The 19,159-nt window shown below is 35.8% G+C and overlaps 1 protein-coding gene across 1 annotated transcript in view; it reads right to left on the bottom strand.

The window, feature by feature from the left end:
• dock11 (dedicator of cytokinesis 11) overlaps positions 1-19,159 on the bottom strand; it is a 97,481-nt gene that overhangs the window by 32,950 nt on the left and 45,372 nt on the right. The window contains exons 31-41 of the mRNA XM_073836362.1: positions 18,604-18,785; positions 13,850-13,963; positions 13,204-13,268; positions 13,025-13,109; positions 10,323-10,437; positions 8,489-8,555; positions 6,101-6,148; positions 5,736-5,878; positions 4,419-4,534; positions 2,342-2,479; positions 22-204 (exon numbers count right to left, since the gene is read on the bottom strand). Coding sequence (XP_073692463.1) covers positions 22-204; positions 2,342-2,479; positions 4,419-4,534; positions 5,736-5,878; positions 6,101-6,148; positions 8,489-8,555; positions 10,323-10,437; positions 13,025-13,109; positions 13,204-13,268; positions 13,850-13,963; positions 18,604-18,785 — 1,256 coding nt within the window. The remainder of the gene's footprint in view (positions 1-21; positions 205-2,341; positions 2,480-4,418; positions 4,535-5,735; positions 5,879-6,100; positions 6,149-8,488; positions 8,556-10,322; positions 10,438-13,024; positions 13,110-13,203; positions 13,269-13,849; positions 13,964-18,603; positions 18,786-19,159) is intronic.

Below are 19,159 nucleotides of genomic sequence, written 5' to 3'. Positions count from 1 at the left end.
CAAGAAAGTGTACTTATATACCTGTAAGTGCATGCGCAGGAAGCTTTTCCTCTTGCTGTACTCAAAATTGTTTTTCATGAGCAAGTAAAGAAGAGCAGACGCTTCCCCACGTAGGACACTTAGTTTAGACATACAGCACTTCAAGACTTCATAACACAGCGAGCCACACAGAGTTACACGGCCCTTAAAAAGAGGAACCTGGAACTGAAACATATAGATTGAGACACAAACACATTAATGTTCAAGTAGAAAATTCTGGAACATCATGAAAACATCTTATGCTGTTGCATTTGAAGACTGTGGTGAGTCTTTAAAACTATTGTTTACCCAAAACATAAACAATTCTCATTAATTACTCATTATCCTTTGTTCTGAACTTGCTAAAAATGTAAAACAAAAACAAAAAATCAATAACAAATGCACCTTTTGCATTTGCATATAGGTTGGGAACAACACAAGGTTGAGTAAATTATAGAGATGTAACGATATCAAAATCTCATGGTACAATAATATTGTAATACGAAGTCCGCGATATGATATTTATTGCGATATTTAGAAAAAAGACAAATGAAGAATTGAAAAAAATGAAAATTTTGTACATTTTAAAGTTTTAAAAAGAAAACTTAAGTCAGTGATTTGACTTGTACCTGAACTTTAAAGGTGACTCAAGCCTCTTTTTATTTATGATATACTGTCTCAGTCTAAATGGCATTCACACTAGTGTTTTAGGAAACCAAACAAATTAGAATATAATCATATTAATAACTACAATGACAGTAATAGCCATATATTGGAAAACAACTGCACTACAAATTAAATGAAAATGAGTATTTCATAGGTACATTATTTTTGCTTTACACTACAGTAGGGAACTTACAATACTTCTTTCTTGATTTCTACGCTTGAAAGAGATATTTTGAATTTGGACTGCAGTAACATTACCCATTTAAACCGCTAGCTGTCAGCCATTCATACTGCACTTTTAAGCTTTTATTTTGATGGAAATGGCAGTAGAGCTTTTATTTTCTTATTTATTTTGGAAAACTCCAAAACGCGTCTTACTACAAATCTAATGAAATGCTGTAATCATCTGCCGCGAAAATAAAGCATACTGTAACTGGTGGTTATTAAGCAGCGTTTCCACACTTGTGCTTAACTCACAGCACATGCAATAAATGAGTTCACTGCATTCATTCACTGTAAACGGAGCTGTTCTGAGGTGCGGAAAACACCAGACTTCGCTTTGAAACACGCAACGAAAACAGACTTACTGAAGGGATTAAAGGGATGGTTCGGAGTAGAATTGACTTCATTGCTATGCACTCCGAAGCCCATGTAAATACCCCATCCGAAGTTTTTTTTACCTTAGTCAAACATTTATGGAGATATTAGAGTTTTTCGAATTGCTTGTTACAGGAGTGAATGGTACATGTGATGTATCTCGTAAATTGCACCACTAAACGTGCAAGTAATCTTACCAAACTTGTACAGTAGTGTAAATAGGTTATGTACTCACAAAACGCTGCATCGGAACATTTGTAAGTCCACCATGAGTGTTTTAAAAACACGTTTTAGCCGATCCCTATTAGTCTCAAAAACTACAAATGGCGACACGTCGACGTCACTTCCCTGGTTTGAAAAAAGCACGTAAAAGTCCTCCTACAAGTTGACATGCACACAGATGTAGTAGGAGGACTTTTACGTGCTTTTTTCAAACCAGGGAAGTGACGTCGACTTGTAGTTTCTGAGACTAGTAGTTCTCGGGTAAAACGTGTTTTTAAAACACTCATGGTGGACTTACAAATGTTCCGATGCAGCATTTTGTGAGTACATAACCTATTTACACTACTGTACAAGTTTGGTAAGATTACTTGCACGTTTAGTGGTGCAATTTACGAGATACATCACATGTACCATTCACTCCTGTAACAAGCAATTCGAAAAACTCTAATATCTCCATAAATGTTCGACTAAGGTAAAAAAAACTTTGGATGGGGTATTTAGATGGGCTTCGGAGTGCATAGCAATGAAGTCAATTCTACTCCGAACCATCCCTTTAAGCCATATTGCGCTTTCGGTGTTGACAGATACTGTGTCAAAGCATAATGGCGCAAAACACAAAGACTTTTTATGTTAGAATAAGATTTTTAAATATATTTTAAAAACTATACTGTTTCCCAGAAAGACTTCTCGTTTTATATCATGATGTGACCACGATAACATCGAGACAGTTTTGCTATCGCGATATCACAATATTAATAATACCGTTACATCCCTAGTACATTTTTATTTTCTGAGTGAACCACTCCTTTAAAGTTTGTAAAAGAAATACACATCTTACCTTGATGATAAAGGCTCGCAGAGAGGCAAAGATGTGTTTGATTGCTGATTCTGATTGTCCGACTTTCAATAAAGTGAGGTAGGTGTCGAAGATCTTTGTCATCAGAGCATTGTGACCATCACTGTCCAGCAGTTGATTCTGTCAGGATCCAATTAATTACATAATCAGTTTATGGAAGAATCAACTTATCCCACTAGTAATAAAGCCTTCACTTCATTAAAAACTAGAATAAGAATAACCACAGTTTACTTCCTTTTTTTAACCCCTTAAGCTCTGCGGCTATTTGGGGGATTTCCGCCTGCATTTGGCCTACCTAAATTCAAATGGTTCCCCTATACACATACAATGGAGGAAATTAAAAAAAATGGTTTCATTGTATAGAAAACCTTTTAAACTACATAATATCAGTGTAATTCTTTATAAATAACATTATATAGATTTCAAATATTACAATAAAAACAAAAAAAACATAGGCGCTTTTTGATTTTTTTTTCAAAAGTTTTTTTTTGAAAGTCTATAACTCAGGATTTAGGTGTCTCAGTTCTTTGCAAATTGTTTTGTTTGATTCCACTAGGTCTCAGGATATACCAGAAAAAAGATTTTTTCATATAACAGTTTCTAATTGAAAGTTATTGAATTATAACCAAAGGGAGTCACATTGCCCCTTTTACCCCCATTTCCCCACTTTTTTCCCCCTAAAAGTATACTTCTGTTTCTTAGCAAAAACAGGTTTTATAAAGCATATTACCCCTTAGAATACTATTTTACTATGTACCATAGCACTTTTCATGATTATTGACTGAATTATGTTTCATTTTTATGTTTGCCTGTGTATTTACTGAAACACCTACTGTACTTTATTGTCAACATTCAATATACACTCAATACATAGCTTAGCAGATTGTTTTGGTGTCCTTTACGTTTCAAAGTAATTATAGGAATAAAACAAACCTGAATAGAAGCGCTGCAATACTTATAGACGCGCTTATGAGCCGCGGATCCTCTGCTCTCCATGGAAACGGCCCGTTATTTATTCATTTAGCGTCTATTTTGGATAATGGCGACCGCTATATTCCTCTGAGACGTTATATCTACACTCAAAGAGTCCAAAAACTACATATCCCACAATTCCCCGAACCGTCGAAGCATCTTGTGTGACCCGGAACCTCTCCATGACACTTCTTCTTCTACGCGCTGGATATGCGTCTGTGTCATCGTTCACAGCTGTGTTCAGCACAGCGGGCGGCCGGAGAGTGTAATCTGATCTACTGAGACGCTCTGAGTGCGGCCGCAGACACACACGCAGCTGCTTGAGCGGCTCAGAGCGCACACACATAAAAGCGCAAGTGGAGGAAAAAGCGCGTCTGGCAAAACAACGGATTTCTCAGCAATGAAGCAACGCAGAAACGTGAGAATGGTCTCGTTTGAAAGAAGAGATCCTAATCTAAAAGATAAAATGGCTTTTTGTTTAGTTTGTGGCTATTTGCGGCTAACTGGAGCAGTAGAATATGGAGGAAAGTTATAGAATATGTCATTTTACTCTTGAGGTAATATTCTGACATCGCGATTCGATTGAAGATTATTTGATCTCTGTTTGTCACACAATAAAATGATTTATATGGTCAGAATCTTGAGAAAGAGAGCTTTCTTGTGATATATGACTTGTCTGTTTTGAGAAAAATATAAGAAAAACACATTCTTTGTAAGAATTCTTCACAATCGTTAGGCGGAAATTTGTGTTTGGAACAACATAAATTCTAAGCATAATTTTACTACTTTATGAATCATAAAACTAGAAGTTATGGTATTCCTAGTAAAGAGGAGACTCTAAACTTTCAAATGAGATCATTTATGGGCTGATACTATATGAGGAAGGTCATGTAAATGAAGCAGCAACATTTTGAAACAATTTTGAAACACTTTTTATTATATTCTGACATCGCGATTCAATTGAAGATTATTCGATCTGTGTTTGTCACACAATAAAATGATTTATATGGTCAGATTCTTGAGAATGAGAGCTTTCTTGTGATATATGACTTCCGCAGAGTTTAAGAGGTTAAGTGTTGGTGATTACCTTGAAGCTCTGAGTGAATAGTGAGAGGACGTCTAGCACGGTAAGGCAGGCCTCTGTCGACATATTCCCCTCGAGCAAAGACTGATGGTTTATCTCTGCTTCTGTGGGACCTCCAGCTGAAATACAAGATTATACAATTAGACAATAATGTTACAGTGCTAAGAGAAAACATCAGGCTTTACTCAAAAGGTTTCTAGAAATGTTTTTTGTTCATTTCATAGTTATAGTTCCAGATTCAAGAAAACAAATGAATTACAGTCCAAGCAATGACCAAAAAATTAAGATGTGGTGTGTATTGTTTTATGTTAATATACTTTCTCCTAAATTAACTTGCTAGTTACACTAGTTCAAAGGTTTGGTGCCAGTAGTATATATATATATATATATACTTTTATTCAACAAGGATACATTAGAAACATTTAGAAATTTAGAAACATTTATAATCTTCGCAAAAGATTTCTATTTCAACTAAATATATTTTTTTTGTTAGCAAAAAGTAGTACTGAGGTCTTCTTGCCGGTTTCCGCCTAAATAAAAGTCAACATTCATACATGTTAACATTGTAATTTTACTGTTGTTCTGTAAAATAAAATTTGAAAAAAAAAAAATAATAATAATGATAATAATCATTACAACAACTCTATTAATACATTTATAATAACATTCGTCTTTGCTCAGCAGGGCTGCATTTATTTGTACATTAAAAACACATGCATGATTCAAGAAGGGGGTCTTAAAAATGGCCAAAGAATATTATTTTACTAACTTGTTAATTTTAAGACACATTGTGCTTTATTGGTAGGCTATGTCTACTAGATTGTTAAACATGTTCAGTGTTAAGTAAATATTTAAAATTTTGTAATTGATTTTTTTTTTTGAAAAGCAAGACAAAACTGTAAAAAGCACATTTTGGCTATTTGATTTATGCAATGGGGGAAAAAACACGGAAAACCGTGTTCGGTAATTGGCTTCCGGTTTCGGCCAAGAATTTTCATTTCAGTGCATCCCTAGTTTCATGTCTATCCTTGTATTAACTTGTCGAGGTTTATATGAGATTTAGAAAGGAATTAGTAATTAAATACTTTTTGAAGAGTATAATTTGTACAGTAATCTAATTACACTGTTGAAGATGTAATTAGTTTATTTATTAGTTTTTTATAGTAACTTACCCAACACTAAGTATGTTACATTTTGTTTTGTTTCGCAATATAAAATAATATATCATTATAGTATCAGAAAAGCCATAAAAAAACTTGTAGCACAATGCAATTTCTCACAGTGTGATAGGGAATAAAATAACATGAGTGCACCAATTACCCATGTTCAGGGTTAATGAGGTGTCCATAGTGCTGAACTGCTGCAGCTTCGCTTGCATTAGGCTTGCTCGACCTCGCAGCACCGGCATGGTCTGAGACTTCCTGTCAGATGAGAAGAGTTTCGACACCCAGGGTTCCTGGCTTCTAAACAACACACACAATAAAGACGTATTGTCATAGCAATGCTAATTTTCATACCACTGCTCATTTGAAAACACGGGCCAACGAAATATAAGGATTTGGCTTTGATGAAACGATAGCAGACAGCACGGCGCAGTTGTGGTTCATGTAAATATGAGTGATCTAAATGTGGTTAATTTTTAAAAGGGAAACATGTTGTCATTGTTGAGTCCCTATCAAGCATACCGACTGATGTTTCGCCTGCCCGCATAACGGAACTGGACTATGCAGATCCTACAAGACAAAGAAAACTGACAATTAGTATATTATGTGAAAAGACATTTAAAGATTAAACAGAGGAAATGCCATTTTTTAAAGAAATTAAGGTTTTTAAGGAAAACATTCCAGGATTTTTCTCCATATAGTGGACTTAAATGAGATCCAACTGGTCCAAATTGCAGTTTTAATGCAGGTTCAAAGTCGAGGAATAAGGGTCTTATCTAGGGAAACGATCGTCATTTTCTAAAAAAAAAAAAAAAAAAAAAAAATTCTATACTTTTTAACCACAAATGCTTGTCATTCTTGTCACTCGACCTCATGCATTACATAATGATGTTGGAAAGGTCACACGTGGCGTAGGCAGAAGTACCGACCCAGTGTTTACACAGAGAACATGCAAAGAAAGTCAAACAGCCTTTACAAAAATGGTAAAACAACGATTTTGGACGATTTTAAAGTTTAGGAGAAAATGAGATTTTTTTGCCCTACTCTATCTTTTCGAACTAACCACAGGGTTCCTACCCATTTTCCATTTCAAAATATTACAAACTATAAACATAAATGGTTCACAGAACATTTTGTTCAGCTTTATATTTAGTATATAGTACAGTCACCTGTAAATATTTTTCTTTTTTCAGAGATTTCTTAATTGATTTTATCAAAGTGACAACATATATATATATATATATATATATATATATATATATATATTTTTTTTTTTTTAAATACAGACTTTTACATGCACACAATAATTTTTTTGTGCCCTTGAGAAACTATTCACATGCTAATGGGAATTTTTACGCATTACAGTTTCTAGTTTTATATAACCTATTTCCGTGCATCACTGCCATCTTACTATGACTAAAACGAGAGCATGGATACACATGAATTAACAGGGATCTACTTGGCTTTTCTCATGGTAGTACCTCTAATATCAAGGCATAATGTCCAATTTAATACATCCTCTGTGAAGCAGAAACCATGACCCAGAATGGGCTGATGACATAAAATTTGCTAAGTTCAAGGGTCTATAAAAAGACTGGTACTGTAAAAAGTGTTTAAAATTTGGTTTTGGTTAGGGCAGTATGCCGTATTTAATGGCCTTAGGTCTCTTTAACACATACTTTGTGGCAGCCAAGAAACCACACCGCGAAATGAGCTGATGGCACAATAGGAGGCTCAGTGTGCATTGTCCTATATGCTAAGTTTAATGGTTTCTGGTGCGCACATAAAAGTCTGTATATTTTTTTATTTTTGCAAAGGTTATTGAGGCTATGTAATACAGAGCCAAGAATATTGTGAAAAGAAACCCAAAATGCTTATAACCTGTATTTTGTATCTGTATTTAAACAGCTGCTATGAAATCACACTTTTGTACAATAAATGTATTTTCATTCAATTCTTAATTTTCTATTATAAAAAACTAAATAGGGGCAAAACTTTTCCGAACCCCGTAAGAACACTGTTGCAGATCTTGCAGAGCTAGTGCAAAACGAGCATTTATGGTTAAAAAGTATATACATATTTAGATTTTTTTAGAAAATGGCCGATCGTTTTGCTAGAGAAGACCTTTATTCCTAGGCTGGGATTGTGTAGAGCTCTTTGAAGGTGCATTGAAACTGCAATTTGCATCTTCAAGCCACTGATGCCCACTAAAGAACACCATATGGAGAACAATCCTAGAATGTTTTCCTCAAAAACCTGTAGAAAGAAAGACATGAACATCTTGGATGACATGGGGGTGAGTAAATTATCAGGAAATTAAAATTTCGGAGAGAAGTAATCCTTCAAAGCAACACAACTGTGTGCTGCATTCTTAGCGATGACAAAATTCACTTTTATTTAGCAAATATGCTTAATATAAATTAATTAAAAGAGACAGCAAAAGTAAGACTTTTGAATTGTTACAAAAATATGTACATTTCAAATAAATGCTGTTCTGGTTAACTTTCTATTTATTAAAGAACCCTGAACAATGTATCACTGTTCATACAAAAATATTGTTTTCAACATTAATAATAATGTTTCTTGAGCAGCAAATCAGCATATTAGAATGATTTCTGAACAATCATGTGACACTGAAGACTAACGTAATGGCTGCTGAAAATTTTGCTTTGTCATCACAGAAATAAAATATATTAAAATAGAAAACAATATAACTGTTTTACTGTATTTTTGCTGAAATAAATGTGACCTTGTTAAGCATAAGAAACTTCTTTAAAACACAAAAACAAAAGAAATACGTTTCAATGTTTTACTTTCTCATTGTGGAGTTACACAAGATTCAGATGCACATAAATAATTAGACCAACACTCGTCAAACAAGTACAACACCTCATGGGAAATGTCACTCACTCGAGCAAACTGAGGAAGTTCATGATGTCTTGTGGATTGACTTTAGACCAGTAGGCCATCAGAGTGTCTACAGAAAGAGATTAAGTTAGATAGAAACAGAAGCACTGATGCAATATACAGTAGCTCAACTCTTCCTGTTCACAGTGACATTCAGTTCTTGACACACAAACGACCGATCCACAGGGTTCCCACGCTCTTTGACCAGTAATCAAAAATTGTGAGAAGAATGAATGTTTTCATAGATTACTGGGATGGATTTCTCATTGGTTTTGGTTTTGATTTAAATTACTTTCATACAGTACAAATGTCTCAAGTAAGAACCTCAATAAAGAGCAATACTCTTGTGCTATGTTAGAAAAGAGAAGACATTCAGGACATTCAAGAAATTCAGCCGGCAAGCTGATGTGGAAGACATCTACAGCGTGTGGTGCTGGAAAAGCCAAAGCAGGGGCGATAAATCCTTGCTTAAAGTGATACCTGTCATAAGAATTTTGGTGTGCACCCACAGAATTCCATTGTACATTCAACTGATTTCCATAGAATTTAATTACCCCTCATTTAAAGATCAACAACAGCTGCCACCCCAGGTCACAACCTGCCCTGTTCTGCATATTCAGTATGCAACATGTGGTTGATAGTGTGCTTCTCGTCAGAGATGTTCACAAGTCTTTAACCTATAGACAAAATATATGATCTATGATCTGTTTTTTTAAGTATTTTTTTAAGGAGGTGTTAAGATGTAAAGTTAATGTACTTTACTGTTTTAATCCATTACCATGTAATCAAAATTCTATAATAAGAGTCCTATCTACCATGACACATAAGGAAATATGTGACAGATATTACAAAACCATACAAATAAAGTATTTGTTTGTTTATATAAGTCAGGGGTATTCAATTAAAGTTCCAACAGGCACAGCCTCTAATATTTTCTTCCAAGCAGAGGTCCGGACAAAAAAATTAAATACATTTTTACATGTATTGTATTTTTACATTCAGATACATGTGAGGCCATGTGACAAAAAATACTGTTTTTGTTCAGTGTTCCCTCCTGAAATCGATACTATTTGAACATCTTACGTAAAAGCATTATCTGCTAAAATATATATATACAATAATCAAGCGTTCTCATCTTGTGCAGAAAAGAAAGGTAACCAGCAGATTTGTAATCTGTAATTTTGCTGCTCACTGTTTTTCTGTCGTTGTTAAAATAACCTCGTAATCTGCAACTCTTAAACTTGGCGCTGGCGCATGCTTGGAGAGTAAGAGAAACAGCATGGAGCTGAAAGGGCTTGAATAAAGCGCGTTTGGCTTTAGATTAAAAATACTAGCGTGTATAGCGCTGCTTTCTAGTGGTGCTGTTACGGCTTCGCCTTTTCAGTATCAATTATATATATTATATACATTAAGTATTTAAGCATAACAGACTGGAGCTGCATTGAAAATATTCACAAATGCTTTTCCTCAAGTCAAATCAAGTCTGGAGTCATTTCAGGTCGAGTCAAGGTTCAAGTCAAATCTGAAGTCTATAATAATGCGACTCCAAGTCCGAGTCACTAACTCGAGTGCCCATCTCTGGTCTGAGTGGTGTCTAAGGCATCGCTTTGGGGTTGTTGGGGTGGTTTTTAGGGGGTTAGTTGGTTGCCTGGCTGGTTGCAAAGAAAATTCTTGGTGGTTTCTGGTAGTTTTGAAAAACCACTAACCCAAAGTATGTTGGAGAAGAGAGCCTTTGGCTAAAAGATTAAAGTTGATAGGAAAGTAAAGCTACAATCGTATAAAGAGTATAAATCTGATGCAGTTTTATGATGATAAGAAAAGGGTAAAGAGTGCTTACCATCTGACAAAGTTCTTACAATATGCAGGAAACACAAAAGCAGCCCTCTGATCTCATATTGCCCCAAACGGGCAGCGGCAGGTACATTGCTCATAGTGGAACCGCGCCTGTGTAACTGAGCATAAGTGGAGAAAAGAAAATGTAAAAATTATGCATGATTTGTTTGATGTTAAATAATGCAACCTGCATTGTTGGGGAAACATAACAAAAACTATTTATTTTCTTTTTTTTTGCATGAGTACTGCATTACTTGTGAAATTTATAGGACAATATCTAGTGGTGGGCCGTTATCGGCGTTAACGTGCTGCGTTAACGTGAGACTCTTATCGGGCGATAAAAAAAATATTGCTGTTAATCTATTCTCAAAGTTGGGTTGGGAGCTGGGTCTATACTACGCAAGCTATGATGACTTTCACCTTGATATTTTAGCGCGGATGTATACCTAGCCGAATTGCACTGTAGGGGGTGAGAACGAGTCTTCGAACCTGTGTGTATGCCTACTGTGAAATTACCACATCAAACGAGATGGGCTAACATGGATGCAGCTATGAAGCCGCCGGGTTTGCTTTGATAATCCCGAAATAAAGACATTACACTATATGCAACAAATGAATTGACGCTTCTAAAAGCAACGCAGTTTAACCGAAGACTATGCACGCAGATATCCATGCCCGTGCGTGTCTGTGTATTTAACTGCAACGCGCACGTCACGCAGCCTTTTACGCAGAAGTACATCCAGTGTAGGAATAGCTGGCTACACAAGTTTGTATAGTTAATTGTGTTGTAAATGCAATTGTCAAGCAGTTTGTGATGCATTTTGGAAACAGGAGATGAGCCCCTGGTCTAATGCGCCACCTGGCTTGAGAAACCCGTTCTCAAAGACTTACTTTTAGTCATTATTTGGGTAGCACACATCTTCTGAATGCCTTCGGCAGAATTCAAATTAGCCATTTTAATCTAGATTAATCTAGATTAATTCCAAGATTACAGTGAGATTAATCTAGATTAAAAAATTTATCTATGCCCACCACTAATAATAACGTAAGTTGTGTTTGTTAAAGCATGTTACTGCATAATTAAAGGGATAGGTCAGCCAAAAATATAAATTCTGTCATTATTTATTCATCCTCATGTCGTTCTAAACCTTCGTTCATCTCCGGAACACAAATTAAGTGTTTTGATGAAATCTGAGAGCTTTCTGACCCTGCATAGACAGCAACACAACTGACACCTTCAAGGCCCAGAAAGGTAGTAAGGACATCATTAAAATAGTACATATGACATCAGTGGTTCAACCATTCTCTCATGAATGAGAAGAAATTGTTGAATGAAGTTGATCTTTTGGTTCTCTTTGAGCACAAAAGGTATTCTCGTAGCTTCATGAAATTAAAGGGTTAGTTCACCTAAAAATGAAATTTAGCCTATTATTTACTCACTTTCCAGGCATCCTAGGTATATACGACTTCCTTCTTTCAGATGGATCCAATCAGAGTTATATTAAAAATTATCCTGGCATTTCCAAGCTTTAGAATTGCATAGGTGGGTGTTTCTCTTCATCAGTATGAAACAAGTCCAATAAAGTGCATCCATCCATAATAAAAAGTGCCTCACACCTCCGGGAGGTGAATAAAAGCCTCCTCTAGCGATTTGATGCATTTTTGTAAGAAAAATATAAATATTTTGAACACAATAATCACTGTAATCTAGCTTGTGCCAACTGCTCGTACACAGAAGCCCTTCCAGACAGATGACGTTGCGCATGCGCCGGTGAGTCTCGCACAAAACAAAGTTTGTTTACAGGAGCAAAGGAAGCAAAGCTGCTTACTTTAGCAAGGGAAAACCAGTCTCATCTTGGCTTATATCGAAATCCTCCATCATTTTTCTTTACAAATCCTTGTTTTATCCATCTAATTCATAACTGGTGCTGTGTTCACATCTGTGTGCATCAGTTCTGAGCAGCGCACGTACACCGCTGACGTCATACATCATCCGCTGCTTCTGAGCAGATTAAAAGTAATTTTTACGATTTTAAATATGGATATTTTGCTTAAAAAATTATTCACCCCCCGGAGCCAAATGAGGCACTTTTTGTGGATGGATGCACTTTACTGGACTTGTTTTGGACTGATGAAGAGAAACACCCACCCATTGCCAGGATAATGCCAGGATAATTTTTAATATAACTCCAATTGGATTTGTTAAGTCATTTACACTTAGGATGCCTGGAGGGTGAGTAAATAATGGGCTAATTTTCATTTCTGGGTGAAGTAACCCTTTAAGGTCGAACCACAGATGTCACATGGACTATTTTAATGATTTCCTTACAACCTTTTTGGACCTTGAACATGGTAGTAGCATTGCTGTCTCTGAAGGGTCAGAAAGCTTTCGGATTTCATCAAAATATCTTAATTTGTATTCCATAGATAAATGAAGGTCTTACGGGTTTGGAACGACATGAGGGTGAGCAATTAATGAGAGAATTTTCATTTTGGGTGAACTATCCTTTTAATATATTTTAAAATCTACTTTAATCCTGTAATGGCAAAGCTGAATTTTCAGCATCACTTCAATTTTTGTATTCACTGTCACTTTAATGCATTCTTGGTAAATAAATGTATTCATTTTTGATCGGTAGTGTATATATAAAGAGTTAATTTCCCTAAAAACTAACAATGTAATATCATTAGCTGTTTCTGTTTCACCTCATTGATGTCTGGAGTGCCAGGATCTCCATACATAGATCCTCTGGACTCCCCTTTCCTCACATGTCCATTCTGGGTGATAACACTGGCTGTGAAACACACAAACACAGACAAATGTACACATACTGTACAATGAGTGTCTGTCACTTGCAACTCCTGCTGCCAACAAATGTTGATACTCACTAGGTTCCTTATCAACGATTGTGCTGCTTCTGCGGCTGTCCACTGACAAATCATCCCGGTACTAAAGGAACATGGAAAAACAGGAAGTGCTTATCCGACTGCTGATCAAAAACTTGCAAAGTTAACATTGACACTAGGACATGGTATTTAAATGTAGCACTCGCACGTCTCCAGTTACAACAGTGCAAAAGTAAACCGAATTAGTAAATACTGAAACGACACACGCACGCACACCCACAATAAACTCACAATGCTGTCTAGAAAACAGCTAGAATGAGGAAAATAACTGGTCCATCTGTAAACTCTAAGACAGCAGATGTATTTTTGGATGGATTCAGATTAAACTAAAATAACATCATGCAAAATATCCCTTTGAGAGGTATCAGATGGACATTTGAGAGTCGAATGAGAGTGGAGTTGTTTTCCACTCCACAGTCTGTTTCTGTTAAGATAACAATGGAATATCAACTAACACCTGTTAATGTTTTATAATACCTCTGATTTGTCTTATCTTTTTGGACTGACATTTATGAAGTTTTAATGGAGTTTCAATCAATTAAGCAATATGCATTTCATAAAATATTGATTTCACTGAACACTGAGTCATTGTAGATCCCAGATAAGCGAGAAATGGATGTTTACCATGAGGCCGAGGCCATTTCTGCAGAGTTGCCCCGGGCTGTTCATATGACTCAGGTTCTGGTACAGCAGCTCAAAGAGTGGCAGGTACAGCAGACAAATGCGGGCCTGCTGGTTCTGTCATAAGTTGAAAGGAAACCAATGATTATGACACAACATAGCAGAAAGAACAGTCACTAGCCTATGAATGCAGCTAATGTTGTTTATGTGCATATTTCATTTATGCTTCAATAATTCAAACAATTATGTTATATCACACAGTAAAACATTCTGGTGGTCGTAGCTAAATGGTTGATAGAGTGTTATGGGCTGTTACTTACCGGTCCAAACAACCCAAATCTCTATCAGTGTTGATACTGTTAACTAGAAAAACGACTTGAAATAATTTTTTGTTACCTCAAATAAAGCTGTAATAAAACTAAATATAAATAAAAACTTTAGATGCAAAAACCTGTAAGTCTGTCTGAGATTTTTCTTTCGAATAAGCTTTTTTGTCAGGCTCCTGTCCAAAAATAATTAGACATTTTTGAAAATATGGCATTCAATAACTTAACTATATTTAAACTGAAGCAGTAAATATACTAAAATACTAACAAAAAAAACTAAATAGAAATCTATAACAATAATAATAATAATAATAATGAAAATGTAAAAAAACACAGAAAAATATTCAGAAGTTTTCGGGTTTTACAGTGTTCACTTAAATGAATCACATTTGAAATTAGAAAATGGTCACAGAACTACAGTAAAATCCCTAACCTTGGCCTTAGCAAGCATCACTTAAATAAAACTAGACTGAAGACTGAACTCCTGAGACTTCCAGGAATTATTCCTGGAATGACCCATCCCATGTTTTAACAAAATCAATGTCAGTCATTTTTGTAATGCTATCCATACAGTTAAGCGTGTTACATACAGAATCTACTCAAAACTAAAGCATATTAGCTACTGATGTTCATTGTCTTCTGGAAATTATTCCTAGAGGGTCTGGCACCAGTAGTAGCTGACTCACAATGTTAAAAATATATGTTGTTTAGAACAAACCGATCATAGTGGCTTAAGAAATGCGATTGCAGCAGGAGCTCCAGAGTCATGTCTGTGCCAACGATCTGGAACTTAGATCTGGACTCATTTAGTCTGGCATTTGCATAACAGACAGATGTCTGCCTGGGATGAATGCAAACACAGTGTGCAGCAGTAATTTACTAGGGTGACAACGGTCTTTGCATTGTTGTCGGCCACCATCCTTAATAAAAGATAAAATGCAAATATCACACATTTTAATAACATCGACCTGCATATGCTTTCAGGTCAGCTCAAATAATCTCCTGCATCCTTGTGCATGATGTACAGAAAGTGCTTAATGCTTAGTATAATTTCATATATTAATACTTTTACTTGGTAAATATCTTAATTGAATTTAATATTTAATTTATTACCATGAGATTTGAATGCACAAAACATCCAAATAAATTAGGTTTGACCTTGTCAGACACTTTTATGTGAGTTAGTTTAATTGCTTCCAGACAAAACTAGCAAATTTTTTTGGCTTAGAAAAGTAATAGCACACCTCTCCTCAACTAGCTGCATGATTTGATGCATCATTTATGTCTGTCATTTTATATGCAGGTTAAAGGTACACTACACCCAACAATGAAAAAACCTCTCATCATGTATTCACCCTCATGCTGTCCCAGAGATATTCGACTTTCTTTCATCAGAGGAACACAAACTGCTTTTTTGGAAAATAATTAATCTCTGTGAGCCTTAAAATGCCCCTTAAAGTAGGGTTCAAACACCAAACCACACAAAAATTGAGCGCGGAGCGGAGTGGACACACTCGGTCTCTCTCGCGCACTGATGCTTGCAGAGTTCGGCGCCTCATAAGCAGTGTTTCCATCCAAAAATGGCGAGCAGTAGGGATGCGACTGTGAGGAAATTTCCCCACCGGTTAAATGATGTGTGACAACACGGTGTACCGGTATATCACCGCGGGAAAAGGTTGAGGGATAGTTTTCTCTCGTTTCCACGCTTTTCTTCGCTTTTAAAAGCTTGTAAATGTCCGTAAGCATTTTACTTTTACTTTCGAATTAGCGTCAATTGAATGAATGGACAACAACAAAACAGTAGGACAAGCTCACTTAGTCTATATTAAACATAGAATGATTAATTTCTTAACAAAAATAAATAAATAACTGTTAAATAACTTCCTCAAAGTTAACCAAGGAACCAAATAAATAAGAAACTAATGTTCACATGACTTTTTTAATGCGCACTGAGGAATTTAATTTGAGAGGCTTCTTGATGGGAAATGCATCATGTACACCACAGCAAACCGCTGTTTTGACGGGTAGTATTTTTATAGTTTATTTAGTTAGTTTATATTAAAAAAAAGTCTATATATTTGGCAGATGTAGAGGAGAGCGGGGCACAACCTAACACTTTTTGAATTTCGCGGTTTATGTAAATCCACGTGGGGTTCAGAGTACAGTTTTTATCCACATTATTTTCACACTTGTCTAGTACAAATATATCGATTTGTTTCATATTTACAGTGTGTACGTTTTTCATTATTTACCTCAAAAGAAAGGAAGTGAAGCGTGACAACATGCCCCGTAGGTGGGGTAACATTGTAACATGTGAGGGCCACGTTGTAACACGCCCATATGACAGCTTTAAATGTTATCTAATCGAATGAAAAAAAAAATGTACACAACAAACTAAAATATTTTGTCAATAAAATACATGTGTTAACTTTTTCAAATAAAGTAATGACTTTTTTTTTTTTATTATTAAAAATAATCGAATTTTGGAGTTTGACAATGAACACAGCGCAACAATGCTTGGAACGGTCCTGATCGCAACACACAGCTGTACAGTAGTTCAAAACAATGTGGACTAATAGATGAAACACATTTAGACATTTAGAAGAACACTCTCCTCTCTTCACTCACAGCTCTCATAGAACACGAGACACATAAACCAGCCAAAATGCTTTACATTTCTTGAAATAATAACTACTGAACATTAAACATTGATTGTCAGCCTTTATTCACCTGTTTCTTGTGGTTTCTTATCAAAATCCATAAAAGTGTAATAGTGTAAATCGCATCGCTAATGTCATAGAATAGCATATAGTTTAATAACAGCGGGGCATATTGTAACACAGTGTTACAACGTTTCCCATCTGCGCGACTGGAATATAATACAGGTTTTCTGCTGGTTTGCAAAGCATTAATAAACTGATTTATCTAAACTGATAAATAACAAATTGGAGATTAAAATAATAGCAGATTTGTCTAATTTTGAATGAATACCAAAAACTGAAATGAAAAGTTTACTTCAGCCAGAAATGTACTTTTACTATGGTAAAATAAATATTCAGCGATATCTTTAAAAGGCTTTTGAATTTTGGCGCTCTTTTTTCTCTGCATAGTGTTGCTATGGCAACTAGTAAATACAGTAAATTTGGTTATGCTAGCATGTGTGGAAATATTTAAACCACGTGTGTTACAATTAACCCGTTAGTTTGTGCCCTGCTCTACCCTAAAGCATACATGTGTATGTTTTTTGTGTTAGTCCATTTTTATTTTATTTTGTTATTATTATAACAGCTCAAGGAGCAACATGTTCGTGCACTTTCTAAAGATTTTAGTTCTGTTTTTGAATAAAGGGTTGGAAATGAATGCCTTTTTTTTTTTATCCGATTCATCGATTAATCGGAAAAATAATCGACAGATTAATCGCTTATTAAAATAATCGTTAGTTGCAGCCCTAGTATTACCAATTGTTTTCTTGGTGACTTTGGTCTCAGCTGCCTTGAGATCATTGACAAGATCCTCCTGTGTAGTTCTGGGTTGATTCCGCACCGTTCTCACGATCATTGAAACTCTACGAGGTGAGATCTTGCATGGAGCCCCAGACCGAGGGAGACTAACAGTTATTTTGTGTTTCTTCCATTTGTGAATAATCGCACCAACTGTTGTCACCTTCTCACCAAGCTGCCTGGCGATGGTCTTGTAGCCCATTCCAGCCTTGTGTAGGTCTGCAATCTTGTCCCTGACATCCTTGGACATCTCCTTGGTCTTTGCCATGGTGGAGAGTATGGAATCTGATTGATTGATTGCTTCTGTGGACAGGTGTCTTTTATACAGGCAACAAGCTGAGATTAGGAGCACTCTATTTAAGGGAGTGCTCCTAATCTCAGGTTGTTACTTGTATAAAAGACACCTGGAAGCCAGAAATTTTGCTGATTGATAGGGGATCAAAAACTATTTCACTCAATAAAATAAAAATCAATTCATCAATTTTTTGGAATGCGTTTTTCTGGATTTTTGTTGTTGTCATTCTGTCTCTCACGGTTAAAATAAACCTACATTAGTCCTTTGTCAGTGGGCAAATTTACAAAATCAGAAGTGGATCAAAATTTTTTTTTCCCTAACTGTATTGTTGGGTGGAGTATCGCTTTAAGGGTTTGTTTTTAAATTCCTAACCACATGTATAAGCAATACTAATAGTGATGCTTGCTTTAGTAAACACTACTAATTAAACCAACAGTGCGAAACAAAAAACTCATAGAGACTTACATTAACGTTATTAACGTAACAGTTATGTAAAGTTGCACATGCAAAACAGCAATCTGTCTTCTGTGGACAAAGGTTAATGACACCTGTCTGTTCAGCAGTAGGAGGGACAGCAATTGGATTACCCTCTCTAAAACAAAACAATACATATGTTTGTACAATTACGTAACTTACTTTAAAAGCATTGTATCTGTCGTCCATGGCGTGTTTGATCATGAGGTTTTTGAGTGCTGCCACAGCCAGCTGTCTGATCTCTGGGCAGCCCTGGAGTCCATCAGCAACCTCCCGCAGAAGCAGACCCACCAGGAAATGGTTTTTGCAATAATCCTCAGTGAGGCTGTACTCCAAACTCTGATCTGAAACATATAATTTAAGGGTCAACTATGTTCCATACTAGTATTGGTAAAGCTTTACATTACAGTATTACAAATGTGTGGCCTTTTAATTAGACAAGCAACACTTTTATTTCATGCATCCTAAAGACGCAATACTTTTAAAGATGCATATATGCAAATGGTGCTTAACATACAGGTGTAACAGGTAACGCTCCTGTGTTAAGTCACTGGCATTTGTGGTAGTGAAAGGCATCCAAATGAAAAGACAGTGTTTAGGGTTTGATGGCTGACTACTTTCAAATACTTTCTGAAAGCAGACTTCACTGCATTCCAGACATCAAACAATAATAGAAACAGAAACCAAAGAGTGACAGAAAAACCTTGTGCTTTTTTTC

This window comes from Garra rufa, chromosome 3, assembly GCF_049309525.1.
Source record: "Garra rufa chromosome 3, GarRuf1.0, whole genome shotgun sequence".
NCBI lineage: Eukaryota > Metazoa > Chordata > Actinopteri > Cypriniformes > Cyprinidae > Garra > Garra rufa.
This window is presented reverse-complemented; position numbering and strand designations above follow the sequence as displayed.